The sequence below is a fragment of the Sorghum bicolor genome, chromosome 1 (assembly GCF_000003195.3).
Source record: "Sorghum bicolor cultivar BTx623 chromosome 1, Sorghum_bicolor_NCBIv3, whole genome shotgun sequence".
NCBI lineage: Eukaryota > Viridiplantae > Streptophyta > Magnoliopsida > Poales > Poaceae > Sorghum > Sorghum bicolor.
Genome location: NC_012870.2, coordinates 71725331 through 71749192, shown reverse-complemented (window position 1 = coordinate 71749192; position 23862 = coordinate 71725331). Strand labels below are relative to the sequence as shown.

Here is a 23862-nt window from a genome sequence, read left to right as displayed (position 1 = left end):
CATACCCCGTGGCCGCCGCCTGGCCGGGCTCGGGCTCGCTCTCACGCCCGTGAATCCGCCGAGGCGTACACCTCGCCTACCGGCTACCGAGGCCGGCGAGCCGCGCCAAACCAAGCGGGCAGAGCCTGAGCCAGCCCATGCCGATCCATCGCGAGACGCGGTGGCGGCATCGACAGGTCGCTGCTGCCCGCCGAGCGCCACGGCGAGCGGCGATCGATGCGCTTTTCCCTGAGTGAGACCTTGTGGCGGCGGCGGTGGTGGCGCCTACAATAGAATGGAATAGAATGCTTTTGTGAACGTGGGATTTAGCGCGGGCGCGCGTGCGAGCGCCCCACTCCGCGGATTTGCGTAGCTTGTAGCCCTGTACACGGCTATGGAACAAAAGATACTCCGCGAGTTGCCTAGTGTCCGTGTGTATTTTGGGGGCAAAGGACTGAACGTTCTAGCAGCCGCATGCATGCGTTGCATGGCCCGTGTTTGCAAAGGGGATTCCTTTTTGGCCGGCGGCAAGCGGCTTTAGAAACCCACTTCGCGAAAGGCAGACAATAATTCCGACTTCCAGAGGAGAGAATGCAGGCAAATACTTTGGACGGTTATGGTCGAATTCTAGTGTACCAACCGCTGCGGCGTGCGGTGCCTTTGGTTGGACCAATTTCATTCCCTGTGGAAAAGATGGGTTTAAACTCTCCTTTTTCGTTTGGTGAAGAAAGAAAGCGAAGCAAGATAATAATAAGATGCTCCGGCCGGTCGCATAGATTTATCGATACGCGAAAGGCAGCGGTAGGTCTGGTTGTAGCTGCTGCATAAGTACAATATGTTGTAAGTTCATAAAAGTGGCTGCTTTTGGCGAATTGGTGTGCTGCTGCTTATAGCTAGGAATGGTGTAAGTGGAAGCAATTAGCAAACCAAGCAAGCGATGCAGCATGTAACCTATGTTATGTTTGACAATGCGCGGTAGGCCGTGTAGCACCACCACGTATTAAACACTAACAAACGTTGGGTGTAGATGTCCTAGAGTACTATACTATTTAGCTGTACGAGTAGAAGCAAGCGAGGGAAAAAAAAATGGAGACTCGTGACATCATCACTGATCGAGCAACTTTGCACCCCTTCATTCATGGAATGTGATTATCCTCGTTGATGAACAGACTCAATCCATTGTCCTGTGCACTTGCCGCTTGCCGGGCATCATTCACTCCACCGGACACGGCGCCCCCAGCAACACGTGAATACTGGTGACAGGCTATCGTGACCGCGGTCTCTACTACCCCTTCGGCTTTTAACACGTACGCCGACCCATCAGCGCCCCCCCGATCGATTCTTCATTCAATGCCGGAGCCAGGAAGAAAACAACAGAAGAAACTTCGAGGTCCGCGGGACAGTTCCCCTGGCGTGACGCGGGCGACCCATGCACACGAGACCACAGAATAAGGCGACGGTTATTCACAGGACCCCTGATCTCACTCGATACCACCATGCAATGCTACATTGCGGCAGTTCACTCCACTCCACGTCTCCACTTCATCCCTGCCTATCGCTCTGTCGCGCGCATGTGAACTGGGGGAACGACGACAGGCGCTAGTGTTTGGCTAGGCCCGGTGCACGAGCACCAGAAGGCCACTACACCTAACGAACTTGCGGCCGCAGCATGCAGCCTCTCCGAGGACCAGGAGTACGTGATTACGTGGTGGGCGCCCCACGCCGGCCCGTGACTCGCCGGCCAGTGGCACCTTGCCAAGTGCCAATTGGGCGCGCTCTCTTGAAGTGCTGGAACGAAATGGTGCCATGCATGTGACCGGGGCTATATATAGCGATGCACAGCTCCCTTCCTCTGATCACGACCCTCTCTTCATTGCGCCCTGTCCTCACTAGCTTAGCTAGCTGCTACCTTCACCTCCATACCCGTCTGCCGTCTCTCTAGTCTCTACACACACCCACAGACACAGGTGAGTGACACTACAGTGGGAGCGTGAACAGAGGAAGCGGCTGAGCTCTCGTCAAGTTGCGGCGATGAAGATGCATCGTTTCGCTCTGCCTGGTCTGGGGTTTCTCGTCCTGTGGATGCTGCTGCATTGCGGAAGTGAGCTCGCCGCGGCGGTGCCTCCAGGTCAGTGTGTTGCCCTGGTACTTAGCTTTTCACATCTAACTTCACCAACGAGTATGCATGTGGACATCGTTTGAGCTTCATGCTGGTGACATGCAGATGGCTGGTACGATTACTCTGCCTACACCGACGTAAGTCTCCACTCTGAAGCCTTCTCTCTTCCCGAATTGGCAAGCTAGCTTTATCTGCACGTTGTCATGCTTGAGTAACAACTAACAACAATGCAAGCTCGTTAATTATTAACCGTTTTTACTATATATCTGTGGCGTGTCCGCCTGTCGCTTGTGGTTCTTGCATCTTTATCAAAGACCATTTTCACCTGGGTGACCACCAATAACCAATGCCGCACAGAGGATCGAATAGGAGCCGGGGAAGATGACGAAGCTCAAAGCCATTGTTGGACCACAAAATGCTTCCTCCCCACAAGGCCACAATGCACATGATCCTCCCTCATTCCCTCAGTCTCTCCGGCCGGTTACTCCAGTTTTGTTCCCATGCGTGCGCTGGGACACCTCAGCCGCCCCACACCAGTACCTACCAGCTGCTAGCAGCCAACAGACATTATCACACGGAACAAGTGACAAACACTATACTACACTTCTCGATAATATTATAGCATCGACCTCCACTAAGCTCTGAAAATGGTTGGAAGCATCGTGATCATGCATCAGTTAATCATGTTTATTTGATGCTCTCTTCTTGGAAGCTAACCTCTAATCTGCAAGGAGCCAAGCGGCGTGGCCAAACTCTGCACGCGGCTAACATGCATGCGTTTTTTTGGGCCGACCAAGTGACCAACTAAACTCACGCGGCAATAGTGAGCCTGTGCTAAGGGCGAATTAGTTGTACGCTTATTCGATGCGCTTTTCCTGTGTGTCGCGTGTCATCTGTCGCTGTCGCCTCCACAGTTAATATGCTTAAGCTTTGATAGAATAAATTATGGGCGAGGCCAGCCAGAGTACTATCTGCGCATGCATGCAGTAGAGCCGTGTGTGGTAGCTAACAGCAAATTTGCATGGCGTCCAGTGCAGAGGCCAGCCGGAACCGGCGCTGTACAACGGAGGCATTCTCAAGTTCGGCAACAGCGACGACTCGGACGGGTACCGCACGACGGAGACCGGCGTCTTCTCCCCGGCGTTCGTGGTGTACAACCTCAACAAAACCACCATGTACACCTTCTCATGTGAGCTCTCGAGACCGCCCCTGCCCCCCCCCTGTCCAGTCATGTGATTTGTGACTATGCGACTGCTGCACTCATGTCATGTGAGCTTCAATAATTCTCGTTGTATGTGTATGTCATGCAGGCTGGGTGAAGCTGGAAGGCGCGTACTCGGCTTTGATCACTGCGAGGCTGGCGCCGGACAACACCGGCGCGAGGTGCATCGCCACGGTTCTTGCCAGGAGCGACTGCTGGGCCTTCGTCAAGGGCGGCTTCGTCCTGGACTGGCCAACGCAGACCTCTGTCATCTTCTTCCAGGTACGTTCTCGGATGCGTTTCGCAAACTACAGTTTTCTTCAGAAGTAGTGCTCACTGTTCATGCTCGCCCGCAGAATGCTGACAAGACCCCCATGAAGATCACCGTCGCGAGCGGGTCGCTGCAGCCGTTCACGACAGACCAGTGGGCGATGCACCAGCAGGATACCATCCGGAAGGTAACGTTCATTTCGTCGAGGCCTACGTGGTGTGTGTTCTTGCGTGCCATGCACATGCGCCTAATCTGAATCTGATCTTGTTTGCATTGGCCGGGGGAGCAGAGGAGGAAGCGCGTGGCGACCATCCACGTCGCCGACCCGCAAGGCGCCCGCGTGGTGGGCGCGTCCGTGTCGGTGCAGCAGACGGCCAAGGATTTCCCGATCGGGTCGGCGATCGCCTCCACCATCCTGGGGAACCAGGCGTACCAGCAGTGGTTCGTGGACCGCTTCAACGCGGCGGTGTTCGAGGACGAGCTCAAGTGGTACTCCACGGAGCCCATGTCGGGTCTGCTCCGCTTCGACGTCCCCGACCAGATGCTTGCGTTCGTGCGGTCGCACCGCGTGATGGTGCGGGGCCACAACATCTTCTGGGAGAACCAGGACGCGACGCCCCGGTGGGTGAAGAACCTGACGGCGGACGACCTCCGGTCCGCCGTGAACACGCGCATCCAGAGCCTCATGACCCGGTACCGCGGCGAGTTCGCGCACTGGGACGTCAACAACGAGATGCTGCACTACAACTTCTACGAGCAGCGCCTGGGCCCCAACGCGTCCATGGACTTCTTCAGCGTGGCGCAGGACGCCGACCCGCTGGCCACGCTCTTCATGAACGAGTACAACGTCATCGAGACCTGCGACGACCCCTTCTCCACCGTGGACACGTACGTGGCCAAGCTCAAGGAGCTCCGGTCCGGCGGCGCCATCCTGGAAGGGATCGGCCTGGAGGGCCACTTCTCCAAGCCCAACATCCCGCTGATGCGAGCCATACTGGACAAGCTCGCCACCCTGGGGCTGCCCATCTGGTTCACCGAGATCGACATCAGCAACAAGTTCGACGCGCAGACGCAGGCAGCGTACCTGGAGCAGGTGCTGCGGGAGGCCTACTCGCACCCGGCCGTCAGCGGCGTCATGCTGTGGACGGCGCTGCACCCCAGCGGGTGCTACCAGATGTGCCTCACGGACTGGAACCTCGCCAACCTGCCCACGGGGGACGTGGTCGACCGCCTGCTGAACGAGTGGCGGACGCTGCAGGCGGGCGGGCAGACCGACGCGCACGGCGCCTACAGCTTCAGCGGATACCTCGGGGAGTACGTCCTCACGGTGAGCTACAACAACAGGACCACGCAGTCCACCTTCTCGCTGTCGCCGGGAGACGAGACCAGGCACATCAACGTTCAGATGTGACCGAGAGTCCGTGACGATCGATATGTGGGGTATAAACTAGGTGCTCTTGTGTTGTTTTGCATTGCATTGGGCTCCTCTCCTGACTCCCTTGTCATGTACGGGTCGTAATGCTTGCTACTGCTTACCCATTATACTATTATTACTAGCTGATGTAGTGACTGCAAGTGATTGTTGTGGAAGAAGATTGCACAGTCAATCTATGTGTTCTTACTGTCCTGCGTGAAATTTACTGTAAAATCTGGCATCCAACAGCTGGCATGTGTAATGTATTGCCATGTTTAATGATCCATCTTAGCGTTACTATCAAGAGATTTAAAATGAGACTTCACATTGATCTTCACGAGACATATTAGAAAAAAAAACCCATAATAATCGTGTCCACTATGTGAGCTTGGTTCAAAACGCCAAGGCCTCATATCCCTCGCACCCCACAGAGGTCAGAGGGCCACTCCACAAGCTATAATTGGCTAGAGAATCTCACAAGACTTGCAAGCGCGGAGAACTACAAAGTTTGTTTTTTTTTTTTGACGGAAATACAAAACTTGTTTTGTGCAAGCACGGATAATAAGGAGGTACGTAAACCGACCTCACTCAATTATGGATGTTCACCCCTATCAAATCAAACGATCAATTTCAGACATACCTTATTTGGAAAAAAAATCTCACCCCTTTCTCTTTTTGACAACCAGCCGCACATGTGCAGTGCTTCTTCCGCACTTCTACATTCATATACGCATTTTAAGGATGACTGTAGAAAAAGAGAAATATTTATTTCAAAATACTATAACTTCTGAATGGCGTATCTTTTTTTAATTTCGTCTGCACTTATGTGTTCTACACGACAAGACGAACAAAACTAGACCCCACTTGCACATGTTTCGAAGATTTATTTTTTCTACTACCAATTTATGTATATTAACTTACATCATATAACTTATGCCATGAAAGTTATAAAATTTAACTTATGCGAAAAACTTAAAATCTTAAGAGTTAGAGAATACCTTTTATGTATAAAAAGTCATTAAACACAAAGGAACGAATTAACTAACTTGCGCCAAAACTGCAAACACAAAAGTCATTAACAGACACATGAATAAACCAAATTCTAGAAACACAACTTATGTAAAGTTAGATATATAAGTTATATTTAAAACTTATAAGTTATATAACTTGATGAATGGCTTAGATGTAAAGCTAGGTGTATAAGTTATATTCAAAACTTAAATGTACAAATCAGTATCACAACATATTAGTAGAAATATGCTAAGTTATATGTTATAAGTTATTCTTATAAGTTATAGCCTAAAAATTATATGTTATTCTATAATACACATAAATTACTAATAAAATAAAATTCTTTGAAACATATGTAAGTGAGGTCTAGTTTTGTTCATCTCGTCGCATAGAACACAGTGATGCAAATGCAAATAAAAATAGATACACTATTCAGAAGTTATAACATTTTGAAATAAATGTTTTGCTTTTTTCAACATGACATCAGCGATGACGTCAACGCAGGGGAGGGAGTTAAGCTCTATCGTTTGTTGTTGGATGGTTCGCTGGGAAAAGAAAAGGAAGCGGGAAGGGAAAAGGAAAGGAGAAGACGTGGTCGGATCGTTCGCTGGGAAAGAAAACTCTGAACGACCGGGAAAGTGGAATTGGGTACGTAAACCTTACTAAACACGTACTATACCCATACCTCGCTCTATATAATAAAGGCTAAAGTAGCATTTAACTACCATAAGCACTAACCGTATCACTTCTCCTAATAGCCTAATCTTCTCTTAACAACATATGGTGGCTAGAGTATAAAGTAACGAGACTTAACTCAACTATAGTTTTAGCAAGCTCTAACACACTTCAAATGAGGTGGAGGTAGATATAGCCCAAACACAACCAACTAGCAATTGGAAACAAGAGTTGCCTCGCATGGTGCACTAGAATTCTCCCGTGGCCACACTGGAGAAATCCAGTGCTCTCTGCTACTCCGACTAGCTATTGCTGATCATTGAATCCTCTCTCTGATGGTTTCTCTAGTACATCATTGGACAAATCCAGTGCATAATGTGTTTGCAGGTGTCTCCACAGTGAAGCTCTGGTTCTTCCTTCACTGTACCCATCAAATGGTTCTTATGCACTGTTTTGGCCTCTTGGTCAGCACCTAAACTCCAATACATCATCTGGTGTCTCTTCTTCTTCTTCTTCTTCTTCTTCTTCTTCTTCTTCTTCTTCTTCTTCTTCTTCTTCTTCTTCTTCTTCTTCTTCTTCTTCTTCTTCTTCTTCTTCTTCTTCTTCTTCTTCTTCTTCTTCTTATGGCATCTCCAACTCTGCCTCGGACTCTACCGGATAACTCCGGTGACCACTGACCATATATAGGAAAGCTTTGGTGCTTTCTCTAACGTTCTCTCCTATGCCCCTACTGAGTTAATCTTCATGCCCTTTTGTTTGGCTTTTTTTTTGGATGTCTCGAGTTTCTTGCCTGTTTTTTAGTGTCTTCGTATCCTACTTGAAGTTTTCGAGAAATTATATGATAAATTAAATTATGGTAGCAGGTGGGGATGCATTCATCTATACTAAAATAATAATTCTCATTTAATTATCTCCCCCAAAAGTTCTAAACTCACTTCTACAAAACAAACAAAAAGGTTTCTAGACCCTAACCTTAACTCTCCTTCATGGTTCTAGTTATCTCCAATCATAGAAGTCCCTGACCTTATACACTCAAGTGTCGTCACTCGTCAGCCATAGGCCTTGTTTCGAACCGCAGTCTTCGCCTGTGTAGCGCGATAGCTCATCTGCATCTTTATGGTCGTGATATGGGGAATTGATTGTGTAGTTCATTACTTTGTAGTCCTTCCGAGCAATCGGCAAAATCACGGTTAGATTCTTCGATTCCAAGTCGCTGACACGGTGAATAAGCCGATCCAAACAGAACCATAAGCAGAATGCATGGTGGTACTCCCTCCGTCCCGCTTTGAATATCGTTCACTAAATTACATCATCTATATTCACAGCTATTGGAATGCACCTGGACACTCCTATGTGACGCATCCAAAGATTCCTTGCTGCACCGGTTATAATAAAAACTAAAAACGTCAGTTAAACTGGATGAAGTATCATCGAAAAAAAAAAACTGGACGAAGTAGGCTGGTAGCAACTAACAGGCCACCGACTACGGGTCCTTTCATAATTCAACTCAGCACAACACTTTTGGGCCCAGCCCGTAAGTTTTATAGGCCCAAAAACTTATGGTAGCCCGATGACTATGCGCGGCGGCTGCAACACATTATTGGAGCTAGACTAGATCCGGCGGCGTTCCTCTACGATCGATCGCTGCAAGCTGCAAATCCGAAATTCCGATTTACCAATCGAACTAGTCCTCAATCTCTCTCTGTTGCTTCGCCACGAACAAAGCTGACGCATCTCGAGCTCCGATGGACTCCTCCTCTCGACCCCCATCCCCGTCGCCAGCACCCAGTGGATCCCGTGGCGCCTCCAACGCCACCCAGCGGTGGAGCATCCTTCGCCGCGCGCTGCTTGCTCGTTCGTCCTCCGCGCGCGCCCAAGGTTCCGCTGATTCCCTCCCTTATTTACCCATGCCAACATCTGCGTCCGCTTTGGTTTTGCCGTTCATTCGTTTCCGCTCCATCTGCCTTCGCCGAGCGATTCAAAGAGACGAGAAGACCTCCTGCCTAGATGATAGGGCAGAAGGCAGCTTGCTCGTGCAATCCGGAAGGCCCAAACGCCGCTCCTTGTGCTGTGGATTTTAATTCAAGGCGATTAGTTTCTGTGTTGCGTTTTGAGCTGTTGCCCCTCTACTACACACTTCGGTGATGTTTGGGGCTACTGATGATAATGGGATCATTGACATTTGAGCCCGCCTGCTTGGCATTTCAGAAACTCGGACAAGCACGGTGAAAGCAAAATCCGTGAAGTAGTGCACCATTTCAGCTTTTAGCTCCTGTGCGCAATGCTTGAACAATTCTGATCCAATGGTTCTGAATGCTCAGGCCTATTGTGGCATGTCATGTTGATGGGTTAGCTGTGTTGAAGACTTTATGGAGTTTGTGCAATCTGATTTGGAGTGAGTACTGTGTTTAGGGTTATTGCTTCAATAGTATATACTTTGGGAAATTATGGTAGTTCACATTTAAAATCAGTGTTTACCATGACAGTGAGCATGCCCATTTAACCAGCCAAATTTCATTATAATTACAGCAAAGCTCAGTTTAATATGGTCCCTTTTGATTTTTACCACTTCAAGGACAAATTCCATTTCGTGGTTCGTGAGTGAGTGTGGGTATATAGGCCTGCGTGTGCTGATCCGCTGATGTGCACACAAAAACTTCACTTCAGTCTATGTTTGAATGATTTGTTTAGGATCCTTCATTCCATGTTGCAGCACTGCCAGACTATTAAACGTAGGGCTGCTGATTTTATTTTATCATATTAGTTTTCTTATGGTAAAAGCCAATTGCAGTTTCCCATTCCCAATATTACTTCCGCATTTGGTGTACAGAAATGTAACCGTGTATCTTTGTTAATGTATCTTCTATTTAAACATGGCAGTTGTAATAATCAGCTTGTAATTTCACGTTTATACCTCTCAAACAGTTTACATTTGCTAATTTTTTTTACATAATTATGCCACGCTAATTTGTTTTTTTATGTTATATTTCCATGCAGAGGGAATTTCTAGTGACCACCAGATTAAAGATGACACCTACAACATTTCAAGAAAGGCTTCGTGTGGCTTTAACCTGATCGAATGCCATTCACTGCCGATTTCACAGCTAGCGAAATCACTTGGGAATTCATTAAATGGAAATGAAAATGATTTTGGCCAGAAGGATGTTTATGTATGTTACAAGCTGCCTTGTAGAGATTCCTCTAAACTTGATCTGGTGTAAGTAGTCTATTATTTGCCCCTAGTTCTCTGGCACACTGAATATAGTTTTCCTTATTTCTGTCCCTGATATAGTTGGGAATCGTGTTGTTTTCTGTACTGTAAGCTCTGTTTGTGACTACAGACTTAGCCATCATGAATTGTTCAACCAACTAGAAAGGTTGACATGCTATTTTTTCAGTTGGTTATTGTTTTAGTGCATGATTCCAGATATAGAAAAGAGGATTCCCTTGAACTCAATGACATTGAGGCTTCGAACAAATACAATATCGACACTACTGGACTAGTATGTAAGTTTTGTTCAAGCAAGTTTATTTTTGTTGTTGAAATACATATGATTCCATCTGTCTGCATCAGTTCATGTGTATACTCATGGCATCTTTCAGTTGCTGTCTGTTAGTACCTGCCAGATTTGTTTGTGCCTTTTGCTATGACAATAGGAACACACTTGTGTGGAAAAGAAATGTAAACATGTGCGTAATGTACACTATTGTGTCTTGGCCACTTTTCAGAATGTGGCACACAAGTGTTCTATGCGTGGCAATTTTTCCTTCTTGGATTAACAGTTGTGATCCCACAAACCTATGAACTTTTGAACATAACTAATCAAAGTTTCTTATACTTGCATCATAGAGTCATAGACTATTCCCTCCGGTCAGTGATCACTTAAGCTTGCATATGGCCTTTAGAAGTAGGAAAAAATCGATATAGAATTGAAAGATTGGTAAAAGAGTTGAAAGTGCAGTGCTGTCTACTGATAATATGCTATTCTGAATTTCATTTTGTTCTTCCACTTTTGCATGTTTAACCCTTCCATGATACTCTCTCTGTTCCAAGTTATAGTTTACTTCATACTTGTAAGCCAAACTTATTTAACTTTGATCATGTTTTTATGAAAAAATATTAGCATCTTTAAGATAAATAAAATAATAAACGCATTATCAAGACATGTTTCATGGGAAGTTTAATGAAACAAATTTCATATTGTAGATGTTGATGCATTTTTCTATAAACTCGGTCAAAGTTAGAAAAGTTTGACTTAGGCCAAAGCTAGAGTGAACTATAATTTGGAACAGAGGGAGTATCTTCAATAAAAGTCAGTTCAGTTTCAAGTTAACATGTGTTTTCCTCCCTGAAGGTTGTTGGCCATCAGAAGAGGTCCTTGCCTACTACTGTATTAACCACTCGGATATGTTCAGGTCTGTTGTGATCTGTGACTTGTGAGATTTATTGACCATGTGACATTCCTGCATAGCTGCAGCAGTATGGATTGTTGTGCTAAGATGAAACATTATTGAATCTTAGCTGATTTGTCCTAGCATGGAGGCATGCATTTGTGTGATTGAGTAACTTGCATGGAATCCCCAAATGCTTCAGTTTAAGCCCACAAACTTAAGTAATTTACATTGTTGGCTTAAAAGTTTTTATCAGGATTCAAGGACGTAAGTGAATCGCGTATTCAACAAGCATAGTGTGTTAGGAAAGAAAATTGGCTGGCTTGGCTTGTGTGTTGAACCAAACGATCATAGGGTGCATTATCGTGTTACACACTCACAGAGTCACAGCATACAGTGGTAGTGTGTCCTTCTAGTACAACCTGTAAGACAAATATACAATGATATATAGGTCCTTGTTCCTGTTAATATTTTCAAAAGCTGTTTACTATAGTATGAGAAATAAATCCTTGAGAGGCTTGAGCTGTGTATATCACCTGAGTTTTGTAGTTACACTCTTGGACTAGTTTTCTGCCCATGCTATTTTTCATCATATTTTCTTGATGAGATCAAAAGCAGAAAAGGAACAGATATCTGAGTGCTACATTAGTTCATGGTCTTTTTCAGCATGTACCTGTTGTTAGCCATATGAACCTATGTCAATAGTCTAATTCCATAGCCCACATTACCTTCAAGGCAAAGCCTTTTCACAATAATAACTTTTGCCATGACAGTAGTTCGTTGCTACTTTGGGCCCCTTGGAATGCAAGAATTGTACACAAATCAGTTCATTTTCACATGAAAAACACAGGAAACAGGGAGAAATCCCACATTCCTAAGGGGGCCTAACTAAGTTCAGTTTCTATTATATTTATCTGATTAATTGAATATTTAGTTCATTACAGGTCCAAGAAAGTGCTTGAGCTTGGATCTGGTTATGGATTGGCTGGACTTGTTGTTGCAGCCAGTACAAATGCTGACGAGGTTGTTATTTCTGATGGCAACCCACAAGTAGCTGGGTGTATCCTTCTTAATTTAATGTATGCAGAATGGAGTGTTTGCTAATATTGTAAATAGCTAAAAAGAAAAGATTAGATCATTCCAAAATTTCACCCTTCATGGCTTTTTTTTACCTTTTTTAAAAACACGTTCTTTGGCCTTTGTAAACCATTAACCTGCAGACATTCAGAAGAACATAACCCTCAACGCAAAGACTTTTGGTGAGACAAAGGTTAAATCTATGATACTGCATTGGGACAAAGAGCAAGCTTCAGAAATATTGAATACTTTTGACATCATTGTTGCAAGTGACTGGTATGTTTGACCCTCTTGATTCTTTGCTATTCTTGAATACTGATAATCTTTTCAATTCTGTGCCTCCTTACTGTTTTGTCATGTGTCAGTGATATGCTGTGAGGTTTGTACTTGGCATTAAGTAACACATTTAATCGGCAAGTGTTTTTTATTTAGTCAAAAGCTATGTCTCGTGGCTGTTGGTTTCATATGTACTCTGATTACACCATGCATCTTTACTAGTAATAAAATTGTTATCAGGTCAATAAGTTCCATTACAACTTTCTTTTTCACATTTTGCCTTCCTTGCAGCACATTTTTCAAGCAATTCCATGAGGGCCTTGCCCGAACAGTCAAATCCTTGCTGAAGCATTCGACAACCTCACAAGCTATCTTCCTGAGCCCCAAAAGAGGCGATTCTCTAGACAAATTCCTGGGAGTAATTAAAGAGAATGGTCTGTGTTGTGAGTTGATAGAGAACTATGATCCAACTGTCTGGAATCTGCACAAAAAATATGTGGCTGGTGAGGATAGAACCTGGCCTAATTATGACAAGGAGCATTGCTACCCTCTCCTGGTTAGAATTAGCTATTTTAGTGAGATCTAGTTTCCTTAAATTCTATTTGATCTTGGATGATCCATTTATAATGTGCATTAGCTATATATTTTTTTTTATATATATCCCATCCAGCACGATAGTGTAAACCTGGAGGTGGATCTTGGCTAAACATTTCTGAAAGTTCTTTGCTTTTCTATGGAAGTACCAACAAGGCAGTTCAAAAGCATTCACTTGCAAACTCGCCTTTCCTCATCTGACAGGCTGCGCATCTGTGACATGGAACAATATGCATTATTTTCATTAGATGATATGCCATTATGCTGCATTATATTCAATTCCTCATGTGATCTTACAACACCTCTTTTATTGTTCTTTCAAGTCCTGAATGTCTAGTACATATACTGGATTTCCATCCAACACATCTGGTTTTAATCATCGGGTTTCCATCTATGCTGATGACATGGTGCTGTTCCTCTGTCCCATAGCTTTGGATCTGGCATTCATTAAGGGGTTGTTATATTGTTTTGGTTTAGGTTCAGACCTTAAAACAATATCTCTAAATGCTCGGTCTTCCTATTCGATGCCAAGAAGACATAGCGGTCACTCATGAACACTGAACACATGTCTTGTGTGGTGAATTTCCATACATTTATCTGTGACTCCCATTGTCGGTTAGGAAGCCTAACCAAGGAAGCCTTGGAACTGTCCTTGATAAGATCTGTAGTTACTTCTCCGGATGGATGGTTTCCCTTATGAACAAAGTTGGAAGACTAACTATGGTTAAGGCTGCCCTTATCTATCTCATGATTGCAATGGACCTTCCTAAATGGATCATCAAGGAAATAGGCAAAATAACACATGAACTTCTTTGGGAAGGTAGAGAACAACGAATGGGGGTGATTCTTTGGTTCCTTGGTCGTGTTTGCCTACTGATTCAATATGGAGGCCTTGGGATTCATGATGTTCAAACAATTGGCTGGGCACTCACAAGCTGGCTTCTGCAATCTAATAACTTTTCTTCTTCTTAATAAAATGATGCCCATCTCTCATGTGTGTTCCAGAAAGAATAAACCTGGATTTCTTAGCAGTTGGACAATGACTAGCACTTTTGGTCCCTCATGTTTGCTGCCTTATCCAAAATGGTTAACTAAGGGGGTGTTTAATTCCCCTTTCACCCGAAAAAATTCTAGGTTTTGGTCTATCATTTTGCATAATGGAACTAAACACCATGCAAAATTTTTGGCAAAAAGAGGCTATTCTCTATTTTGGATTTTCGCCTCAAGAGCCAAAAAAAAAAAACAAAAAAAAACAAGAGCCTCAAGAGGCTATAATGAGGGCAATAAATTTCGCATTTCGGATAAACCTAAATTTTTTGGCATTTTCCATTTCATCATTCCAAAGTAGTTGATATTTTGCATTCCATGGGGAATTAAACAGGCCCTAAAGTTTATATTGTCTTAAGTCTTAACTGATGTGGGTAGTGGGTACATATATTACCTTTACTTGTTGTGCCAATGAATACTGATGGCTGTACATAATTTAAATTTTGAAATGATTTTCTTTAGGTAACTTAAAACATTATCATTTATCCGTCAAGTAGCCAAACTTTTGAGTAATATGATTATTAGACCCCCTTCCGTAGAACACCTACTCAAGCTTGTCTAGCTATCAAGCTTTGCACAGTACAAGTGCCTATTGGCTATTGATGCTTGCAGTGCACCGTTCTTGAATCTGGCGTTTCAACAACTTCTTCTGGAGTAGCATGCATAGGTTGGCAGTGGAATATATTTTATTTTCTTTGGTGCTTTGACAGCTATCTATGCTTAATCGTTGCTTGTTTATCTAAGTAGATTACTGGTTGCAGGTTGAAAGTAATGTTATTGCCGCTTTCTATGACTTTACATCTGGTAGGCTGACGTCTTGACTAACAACGATTGATAAGCTGACGTCTTGACAAACGATGATTGAAGACTTGTGTTATTTCAATCTAGTGTTTGCTGCATCATGGCACCCACATTGGTTTATTAGCTGATGTTACTGCTGTCTGTATGGCTAATTTCTTCACAGTTTTCTAGTTCAGCTGGTTCCTATCAAACGGCTGTTTGGGTATCTTCATGGTTGCTTTTTTTTTTTTTGAAACTTATCTTCATGGTTGCTGACTGGATGAAAGCACTTTTTGGAGATGTTAGCAAGGTTTCATGGATAACTCATAGCTGATTATGCTCTTGTACTTCGCTATGCCAGCAAGGTGCATGATCCACGTATCCTTCTGCATCTGAGTTTATTCATGAGTGGATGCACAGTAGTTTTCACCTATCTTGATTCAGATAACTAGGTGCATGTCAGAATGCTCATGAACAACTATCAGCAATACCAGATATGGTGAGATAATTGATAAACTTTTAGAAGGGTTGTCAAGATGTAGTCGTCCCAGTAAGCCTTTTGTCAGTTTCCTGGGTGGTCCGGTCCATTTTCCATTGATGCTATCGTATGCACTTGCTTTAATTCATTTCTTTATGAGCCACCTCATTAGGTGCATTGTTCTTGTCAATCACCATCTATGAACTTTGTAGGTTTACCGTAGGATCAATGGATATTTTCTTGATGAATGTGTGTTTGTGTGATAGTTCCAAGAACATATTCACACTACCCAAAGCAGCAGCTCCTTTTTTTGCTCGTCCATTGCCACCGCGCCAACAACTCGTTTTCTTCTATGTGTTGCTGACGCCATGTAAGATGTTACTTTCATATAAAAATATATCAATGTGCTCTGTAAAATATCCTTATCTTTCTGAACTGAAACATAAATAGAAATTTAGGTGAACTGTCTACAAAAGACGTAATAGAATGTCCATGGAGCAGCTGAAGTTGTGACAAAGGATTCTTGTCTTGTTTCTGAATATCAACTCATGTTAGGAGAACCTCTCTGCGTTCTCTTCTCTCCCAAACCTACATATTTATGCAACGAATAATTCACTGAAAATGGCCGTATATGTGTATCAGTCTATCATTGTAGTACAGTTACATCCATAATCTAATAATAAGAGCAAAGTTGTAGCAGTAGCCTATTGCTAAGCATGTGGGACACCGATGCAGAGCAGGCCAGCATGGCATGTTCCATTCCTTAACGATGGACCAATCGAAGGTAAGCTTCTGCTAACTGTGGTCGGCGTGTACCAACAGTTCCATTCCTTTTCGCCCTTCTCCGTTCACCTTTCCTCTTTACAAGCATCCCTCAGCGTTGCTAAAAGGAATTTTCTTTTAGCATCTTTTCTCGCAGGATTGTTGTCAGTACACTCAACTTTTGACTCAAGATTCCTCCATCCGGTTTAACAAACCCAAATCACAGCTAAACCTGTCTGTCCTATGTCCAGAGCCTCAGTTGCTAAGCGACTAGCAGTCAACGAAAAGGTGAAACCTTTGGTTCACGAGGGTGCAACCGAGTGGGCAACCACAGTCCTGAGGACTGCGGTGCCCAATGGACAATCACTAGCAGAAGCAATGGCATACATACATAAACCAGAAAGCTAATGCTGAATCATACGTAAACAGAAAGGCGACGATACTGCTGCCTTACAACTAATGCTGAATCATACATAAACCAGAAAGCTCCTTTTGTTTCAGGCAATGCAGGTACTACACTAGCTAACTGAGGCACAGATGCTATTGTAGCTGTGCTTGTATTCTAATCAGAGACCTGAGGGCTGTGTGGCACCGTCGCGTATCAGAATTGGGCACTCTGGCAGGACCTCCCCCTTGCGAGGGATAAAACTGAAAACGACCGGTGGGTGGCCGATCAGCGTCGGAGTCATCAGTCGGTCACTGGACTGGGCAGACCTCATGCGCCGAGGCCGGCATTATTGGCATTACTGCTACCTCATTTCATTTGATCCTGATGGCTGCCTGCCTGAAACTGAAAGTCACATGCCGCGGCTTGGCATCGCGTCAGGTCCTTGCCGAATCTCCGGCGGTTACGGTGAACATGCCTGTCATTGTTACACTGCTGCTAGCAGAAACTTGTCAGTCTGGTATGGAAAAGACTGCTGATCTCCGAGCTGAGCGTGCCCGTCACATCCTTTTCTTCTGCAGGCAACGGGGTCGCATCGGTCCGAAAGCGGATGGAGAGGTTTCTATTCTATGCGAGAGTTCAGCAATGGCGTTTGGTTTGTGATTCCTGAGTGCAGGAACAGGGTGTTTGGTATGAGACGCCCTGGAACTAGCTGCCTTTAACTGACTTCCTAAGCAAGATCACGAGGCCAGCAGAGAGTGTGATTTTGATATATTGGGCAGGTCAAACTGTCTAGGTACGCATCACATTCGTACTCCTATATCGCGATGGAACTGTACACGCTGCACCTAACCGAAACATGCATGATTGCATTGGCATTTGACAGAAATCGGTGAAATATACGTGTATATCATATATGCCATCATGTCTACTGTTCGTAGCGATGCTCTCTGAAGTCCGTGTCAACAGCAGTGCAAGCGTAGTAGTACTAACTGCTGAACTGACAGTGCTTCTTCTCTTGGTGAGAAGACAAAGCTTAATTAGTGCATGGTCGACAGGTCGAGTGAATGTGGATGAATCTGAGAAGCAGCAAGCTTAGATTCAGATGTATGGTCCCTACCGTGCTCAGCGCCGCAGATCGCATCAACTAACCTTAGGTTGCCATTACGTTTGGCACTAAAAGGCGATCCCAGGGTGATACGACGCAGCTCAGAAACGATGATAGGCAGGCAGGCAGGCAGGCAGGAACGCCCGACACCAATCCTTCCTTTCTTTGGCTTCACTCAAAAGCAGTGGACCAGCACCAGATGAGTGGGCATCATCTCATCACCGTGTACGCCCATGTCCTCCCCACCACGCCCTCGCCTGTATATACGTAGGAGTATTTGATTGATCCGCGAGCACAGATCAGATGGCATGGCACCATCTTCATCTTCTCCGTCCCTCCCATGTGCCAACAATCACCGAGGACGCGTCATCAGCTACACAGTGTGTGTACACTACTTTAAAAGTGGCAGCAGTACTATACCATCAGCACTAGTAGTTAGTATTCTAGTGTCTCAGTCCATGCTGCAGCCACGTCATCCATGAGTAGGCCATTTACTTTTCCTTTAGCTGTTGATTGGGGCACGCACGCATTCGGCTTAGCCGTCAAAATCATCCGCTGCACGCCGGCCTCCACCATGTCTAGGAGATGCCTTCAAATGCAGCAGGAACGAACGTTCGGTAGGCTGTCTGAGATAGGATAGTGCACCTGCCACGTTGGTGCGGACAGGGCAGTTTGAATTTGAAGGCAGACATTGTAACGCAGTAGCAGGTACGTATATGTTCCGCCCGTTCACAATGATGTAAGCTAAGTGATCACTTTTTGTTAGCCTGACCCGTTTGTGCGCAAATGGTCGTAGTTGGTTCGCCACTACTAGCGTCTTCTGATGGCCGGGACCTGCTGAGTGCGTGCATAATCATTGCTTCTAGTCTTTGGTTATCTGCGAAACAATCTTGGAGTACATTCCTTTCTTTTTGTTGGACACAACGGTACAATTCCAATAAGAAGAAGAAGAAGAAGAAGAAGAAGAAGAAGAAGAAGAAAATGGCGGATTTTACAATGGCGTGATGCGATCTTGGTCAAATGAAATCACATCATCTCCCCGCACAAACCCAGCACGGACAGGCGGAGGGACAGCCCCACCGCGCGCAACACCAACCACCACCCCTTCCATTCCATCGGGGCAGGGCAGCTCGGCGTCCGCGTCGGCACGGCGGCAAGCCGAGCGCACCGCTTCGCTTTGCGCCGGTGCCCCGTGCCGTGCGCGCCCGCTTCTTTCTTTGACCAAAACTTTCGCCTCACACACCTGTGACGGGGTCGGTTGGTAGCCTGGTACTATAGCACCAGCAGCAGCAGCAGCAGGGCGCCGAGCAGGAGCGGCGCGAGGGGCGAGGCCCGGAGCGCCGGCGGCGACGACGGCGCGGACGACGCGTCGCCCGTGGCGAGGCTGGCGAGCCAGGAGTTGTCGCCCAGCATCACGCCCTGCCCGTCGGGGCCGCTGCCTTGCCCACCACCTGCCGACCGCGGCATCTGCGGCGTCGCCCCCGGCAGCGTCGGCGTCGGGCCTGTCGGTGCCGCCGTCGTTGCTCCAGGGCCACCCGACGATTTCATGCTGCACGTTTGTCCGTCACAAAAAAGGGACCAGCAATTAGTGAAAAGAACGCCCGGTGAATTAATTAACTCTAATGAAAGCGATCCTTCTGCTTGCTTTTTACTACTATCCTTTCCGCGTTAAATATTTACTGCTACTGACGTCGCTATGTACTAGCAGGGGGTGGTTGTTGTTTACGGTCACCTTTGTTGTACGCTGACATCACGAGATAAGAAACCGACTGGCCTGGCCCGCCCATGACGTGGACGTGTAAACCGACAGCGGTAAAAAAGGTCCGCATGGGCACGGGGGGTCAAACCTCTTGCAGCAAGCTAAGCCTAAGGTTAACACTTAGTAAGCACCAACCAAAATGGCAAGATGTATACAGAGCGTACTTGATCCAGTCCAATGATTACATCACATTGCAATCTTCCAAACCTCTCGCCATCGCTGTCCCATTCTACTAATCCATTTCAGAGTTTTTAGAAGTATTTGGCATACCTGCACTCGTTTTCTATGCATTTAAACAAAGACAGATAAGGTGATATGGCGCGCTCAGTGCTGCTGGGTCACTCACTCCTGATCACGCACCAACCACTACCGGTACACGATTGCTAGGTGCAGCAAGTGTGCCGGGCCATGGTGGTGTGCCGGCATGGCCAATTCATTGCCCCGGCGGGCCTAACTCTGCACGCGAATCTCGAGAGCATTTATGACTAACCACGTTCTAATCATTAATCAAGACGGCACGCCAAAGCAAACAAAAAATTAACCTTGGATGGTTGGCATAAGTCAATCACTACGAGGGTAGCGTGTGAGCTCGGAGTGAGGGTGAAGATATGTGTACCTTGGGGTGGCGACGGGGCAGAAGGTGATGGTGTAGTCACGGCCGCCGGCGCAGGTGAAGGTGCTGGTGGGGTCGTCGTAGGCGTAGCTGTACGACTTGGGGCACGCCGACTTGAAGAGCTGCGAGTAGGCGGTGGGGCGGCAGGTGTTTGGGTTGGCGTACGCGCCGCTGCAGCAGTACTCGGGCTTGCCGAAGGCGTCGCACGCGCTGCGGCAGCCGGCGCCGCCCTCGGTGCGGAGCTCCGCGGGGCACCGCTCGTTGAGGTCCGCACTGCACCCGGCCGCGGCGCACGTCGTGGCGCCCGTGGCGCCGCCCGCGGGCTCCACCAGGATCGGGAGGTTGTAGCCGTCCACGAGGCTCACGTCGTAGAAGTCGTCGCCGCCGCCGCCGGCCAGCGTGAACTCGGCCAGCGTCGCGGGCGTCGCCGCGTTCTGCCCGTTGCACTCCAGGGAGCCCGACCCGCAGTCCCCCGTGGCGCACACCACCTTCCCGCTCGCGTCCTGCGCGCAGCCCGTGCGTGCCCAGGCACGGCCGGACCACCCTGACGGCGCCTGGACCGCGCGCGACGTGCCCGGCGGCAGGACGAAGCCCGTCGGGTCCAGCCGAGAGCTCCCGGCGTTCGACTGGATGCCTGGCCACACTGTCCCCGTGCACCTGTTGACGAACGTGAATGTCGCCGCTCTCCCTTCTGCGACCAAGAACCAACAACGTCGTCAAGAATTCCGTCAAACAATCACCAGAGCAGCCAAATACAGTACTCTTTCAACGATCGAATTGTTACCTCTGAGAAATGTACAGATCAGAACAAGAACTACGAAGCAAACTCCTGTTGCGATTCCCATGGCCTTGATCCCTCAAAGCAATGCAGCTCTACGTGGTGGTTGGCAATGGCGATTGGCACGAGCAAGAAGGGGAGGGTATATAATGTCAGCACAGTACAGGTACAGGCTATCGTACAAGCAGAAGCAGTCTTGCTGCTAGTTTTAGTACAGTTGTTAGATGAGGAGCACTGGATAGGCGAGGAAGGTAGAGAAGACGACTGCTGCACTGGGAGAGACGGAAGAGCGACCACGCATAGAATTGGAAGAGAGGTGGAGAGAAGAGGGGGGAATCCGAGCACTCCCTCTTGGGCCTTGTTTAGTTCCAAAATATTCTGCAAAATCGACACTGTAGCTTTTTCGTTTGTATTTAATAAATATTGTCCAATCATGGACTAACTAGGCTCAAAAGATTCGTCTAGTCAATTTCGACCAAACTGTGCAATTAGTTTTTATTTTTGTCTATATTTAATACTTCATGTATGTGTATAAAGATTCGATGTGACGGGAAATCTGAAAAATTTTGCAAAATTTTCTGGGAACTAAACAAGGCCTTGGACTACACTTATAGCGCAAGGGAGGCAGTTTACTAACTCGCTTTCCGCCCGGTATAATCATGTTTTTCTTCAGTAAAGTGACGGCTTGATTGAATTCAGATGCTCTTTTCCCCCTGCAATTTGCGATATAGCGCGTAGCTCTGGTCTAATTGCCCAGTGCAGTTTCCAGGATGGATGGGAAACATGGTGGCTTGGTGCTCGGTGATGTCCGTATATCTTTTTGCAGAAAGGTGTGTCGAATGCGATGAGATTTAGTGGAAGGGCGATAGGCATAGCTGAACCAACGTCTTTGTGCCTGTGCCTGTGCGTGGGGCCTGACGACTACTAGGAGATAACATAAGGAAATCGAGCATGTTGTCTGAGCTGAGCTTGTTTTGCCAATGATCAAGGTGGGTAAAAGCAGGAAAAGCTTAATCTTTCAGCAGGGCCTGCCTTGCATGTGCAGTGCAGATTATGGAAAGGTTAGTTGGTCTGTCTGATTTCTGAAGCGAGCAGTTAAGGTGCTGAGTGCTGACAGGGAAACGGAAGCTGATGATGAACCGAGGTGGCAAGTGCTGACCTGACAATGGGCTAGCCAACGTAAATGTACTGTTCATGATAAATGATTTGATTGTACTATCCCGATGATGGATGTGTATACGGTCCAAATTGTTTCTAGGAACTACCGAACGATGGAAGTGAAAAACAGAGGAGAAGAATTCAGCAGCACAAAGAAAAGTACTAGGAAAAGAAAATGGATGGCTCGCCGTTAAGCGTAAAACGAGACCACATTTCGGAATGAAAGAGGCACGAGGAAACTCCATAGGAGCTAGCATCACAAAGGACGGCCTGAAAGAAGGAAGAAGATGACGGTTTTGGCACATATTCAAAACATTTTGAGGGTGTTTGGCACTCCGCCACATGCTTATGCAGTGCAAATTCCTGCCACAGCTGCGGCGTAGAATTTCGCCGCTACATCTTAGGCACCGCCACTGTCAGACGTGGCTGGGTGTGGCTCTGAGCCAAACAGCCTAATAACAGAGTTCAGGTTACAATATGTGGTGTGACTTTCTGCTTTCAACACCTTCACTGTTTAGTAATCACATTTTGAACTTTGTGATATGTTACTGCATTCTATGACACCTTAGGGTGAATTTACATAGCAAGATTATGTCAATCTGGATAGGAGAATTGTACCCCTTTTTACATGAAGCAAACTCTTCTGTTGGTGGGTTATAATGGCATAAAGCTCTCTCTCACCTTGGTCATGTGAAGATCAAGCTAACTGCCAGCGTTCATTTATTGATCTCCTGGATCTTTAGCATAAAACTGAAGTACGCTGACTGCTCTGTTGTGAGGGACCGGAGCCAACGACTATGATTACCAAAACCAAATACGCCAACAGAACCGTGCCTTTAATTTGGTGATACCGAACGCAACGTCTTCACGCAAGGAGGTCTATTACCTGCTCCGTATTTGAAACTGTTGCAGCAGTCTGTTGTGAGGTCAGGTTATAGCAATTATAACAAAGAGAGGACATTTTCATTTCTTTTTCCTTGATCTGCAAAACTTCGTGGAGACGAAGCTTCTTCTGATGTGGCATCAACAGCAACAAGAATTAGGTACCCTTCCACAAACTTTGTCTTAAGAAACCCACATGATAGTAGTATAAGCTAGAGATATATAACACATTAACATTTTGCGTGTGGAATGAGCATTAGCGAGGGACCCTACGGTAGCCCTGCGCTGGGGATTGCCATGATTGTTCTTCCACTAGTCCACCACTACCCTTGACACTTGCCTCGAACAGAACACCAGGCCGCCGAAAATTTTGTGTTAGGGCATGTTTAGATTGGGAACGAAAATTTTTTGGGTGTCACATCGGATGTGTCAGAAGGATGTCGGGAGAAGTTTTTAGAAACTAATAAAAAAACAAATTACATAGCTCGTCAGGAAACTGCAAGACAAATTTATTAAGCATAATTAATTTGTCATTAGCATATGTGGGTTACTGTACCATTTAAGACTAATCATGGAGTAACTAGGCTTAAAAGATTCGTCTCGCGATTCTTAACTAAACTGTGTAATTAGGTTATTTTTTTAATCTACATTTAATGTTCCATGCATATGTCCAAAGATTCGATGGGATGGATGAAAAAAATTTGGGTGGGGAACTAAACAGGGCCTAAATACATGCCTGATGGTTATCCTAGTTCACGAGCAATCCTAGCTCCAAGGTAGTAGGTGCATGTATCCTGATTCCTGGAGCACATGTCTGAAACTGAAACGTGTCTACTGTATGTCTGCAAAATTCAGCACGTGCAATTCTATCTTCTCATAGGGAGCAATTACAATCGATCAGTGCAGCTTAACCTCACTCTAGTACGTGATAACATTATTGGGACCCTCATTAACCACCGACAATACGGAGCATCCGCCTACCCAACTGCCCAGTTTCAGAACCAGACAATCCTGAAGTATAGGATCTGCTTATATTTGGCGCAATTGCACACCGTGACACTGTTTTTGTTTGGCTCCTCCTTCAAAAACAAGCTATGGACTGC

General features: G+C 46.2%; 3 protein-coding genes across 5 annotated transcripts; 2 read left to right on the top strand and 1 right to left on the bottom strand.

The window, feature by feature from the left end:
- LOC8078858 (anti-sigma-I factor RsgI6) lies at nucleotides 1828-5268 on the top strand. Its single transcript, XM_002468141.2, has 6 exons — nucleotides 1828-2107; nucleotides 2204-2235; nucleotides 3131-3287; nucleotides 3409-3581; nucleotides 3656-3757; nucleotides 3860-5268. Exons 1-6 carry the CDS (start codon nucleotides 2011-2013, stop codon nucleotides 4979-4981), a joined length of 1683 nt encoding a protein of 560 aa, XP_002468186.1. The 5' UTR covers nucleotides 1828-2010; the 3' UTR covers nucleotides 4982-5268.
- On the top strand, nucleotides 8270-13205 carry LOC8054355 (calmodulin-lysine N-methyltransferase). Of its 2 annotated transcripts, none has more exons than XM_021460584.1 (7): nucleotides 8270-8548; nucleotides 9668-9887; nucleotides 10098-10173; nucleotides 11026-11086; nucleotides 11997-12122; nucleotides 12283-12415; nucleotides 12707-13205. In XM_021460584.1, exons 1-7 carry the CDS (start codon nucleotides 8416-8418, stop codon nucleotides 12999-13001), a joined length of 1044 nt encoding a protein of 347 aa, XP_021316259.1. In that variant the 5' UTR covers nucleotides 8270-8415; the 3' UTR covers nucleotides 13002-13205. The 2 variants fall into 2 exon arrangements, with proteins under 2 accessions (XP_021316259.1, XP_021316264.1); XM_021460589.1 differs by having other exon boundaries at nucleotides 8271-8548; nucleotides 10098-10177; nucleotides 12007-12122.
- On the bottom strand, nucleotides 15783-21074 carry LOC8078857 (thaumatin-like protein 1b). Of its 2 annotated transcripts, none has more exons than XM_021460598.1 (3): nucleotides 20726-21074; nucleotides 19945-20632; nucleotides 15783-15902 (listed from the first exon to the last, which is right to left on the bottom strand). In XM_021460598.1, exons 1-3 carry the CDS (start codon nucleotides 20784-20786, stop codon nucleotides 15866-15868), a joined length of 786 nt encoding a protein of 261 aa, XP_021316273.1. In that variant the 5' UTR covers nucleotides 20787-21074; the 3' UTR covers nucleotides 15783-15865. The 2 variants fall into 2 exon arrangements, with proteins under 2 accessions (XP_021316273.1, XP_021316269.1); XM_021460594.1 differs by lacking the exon at nucleotides 15783-15902 and adding an exon at nucleotides 18443-19118 and having other exon boundaries at nucleotides 20726-21072.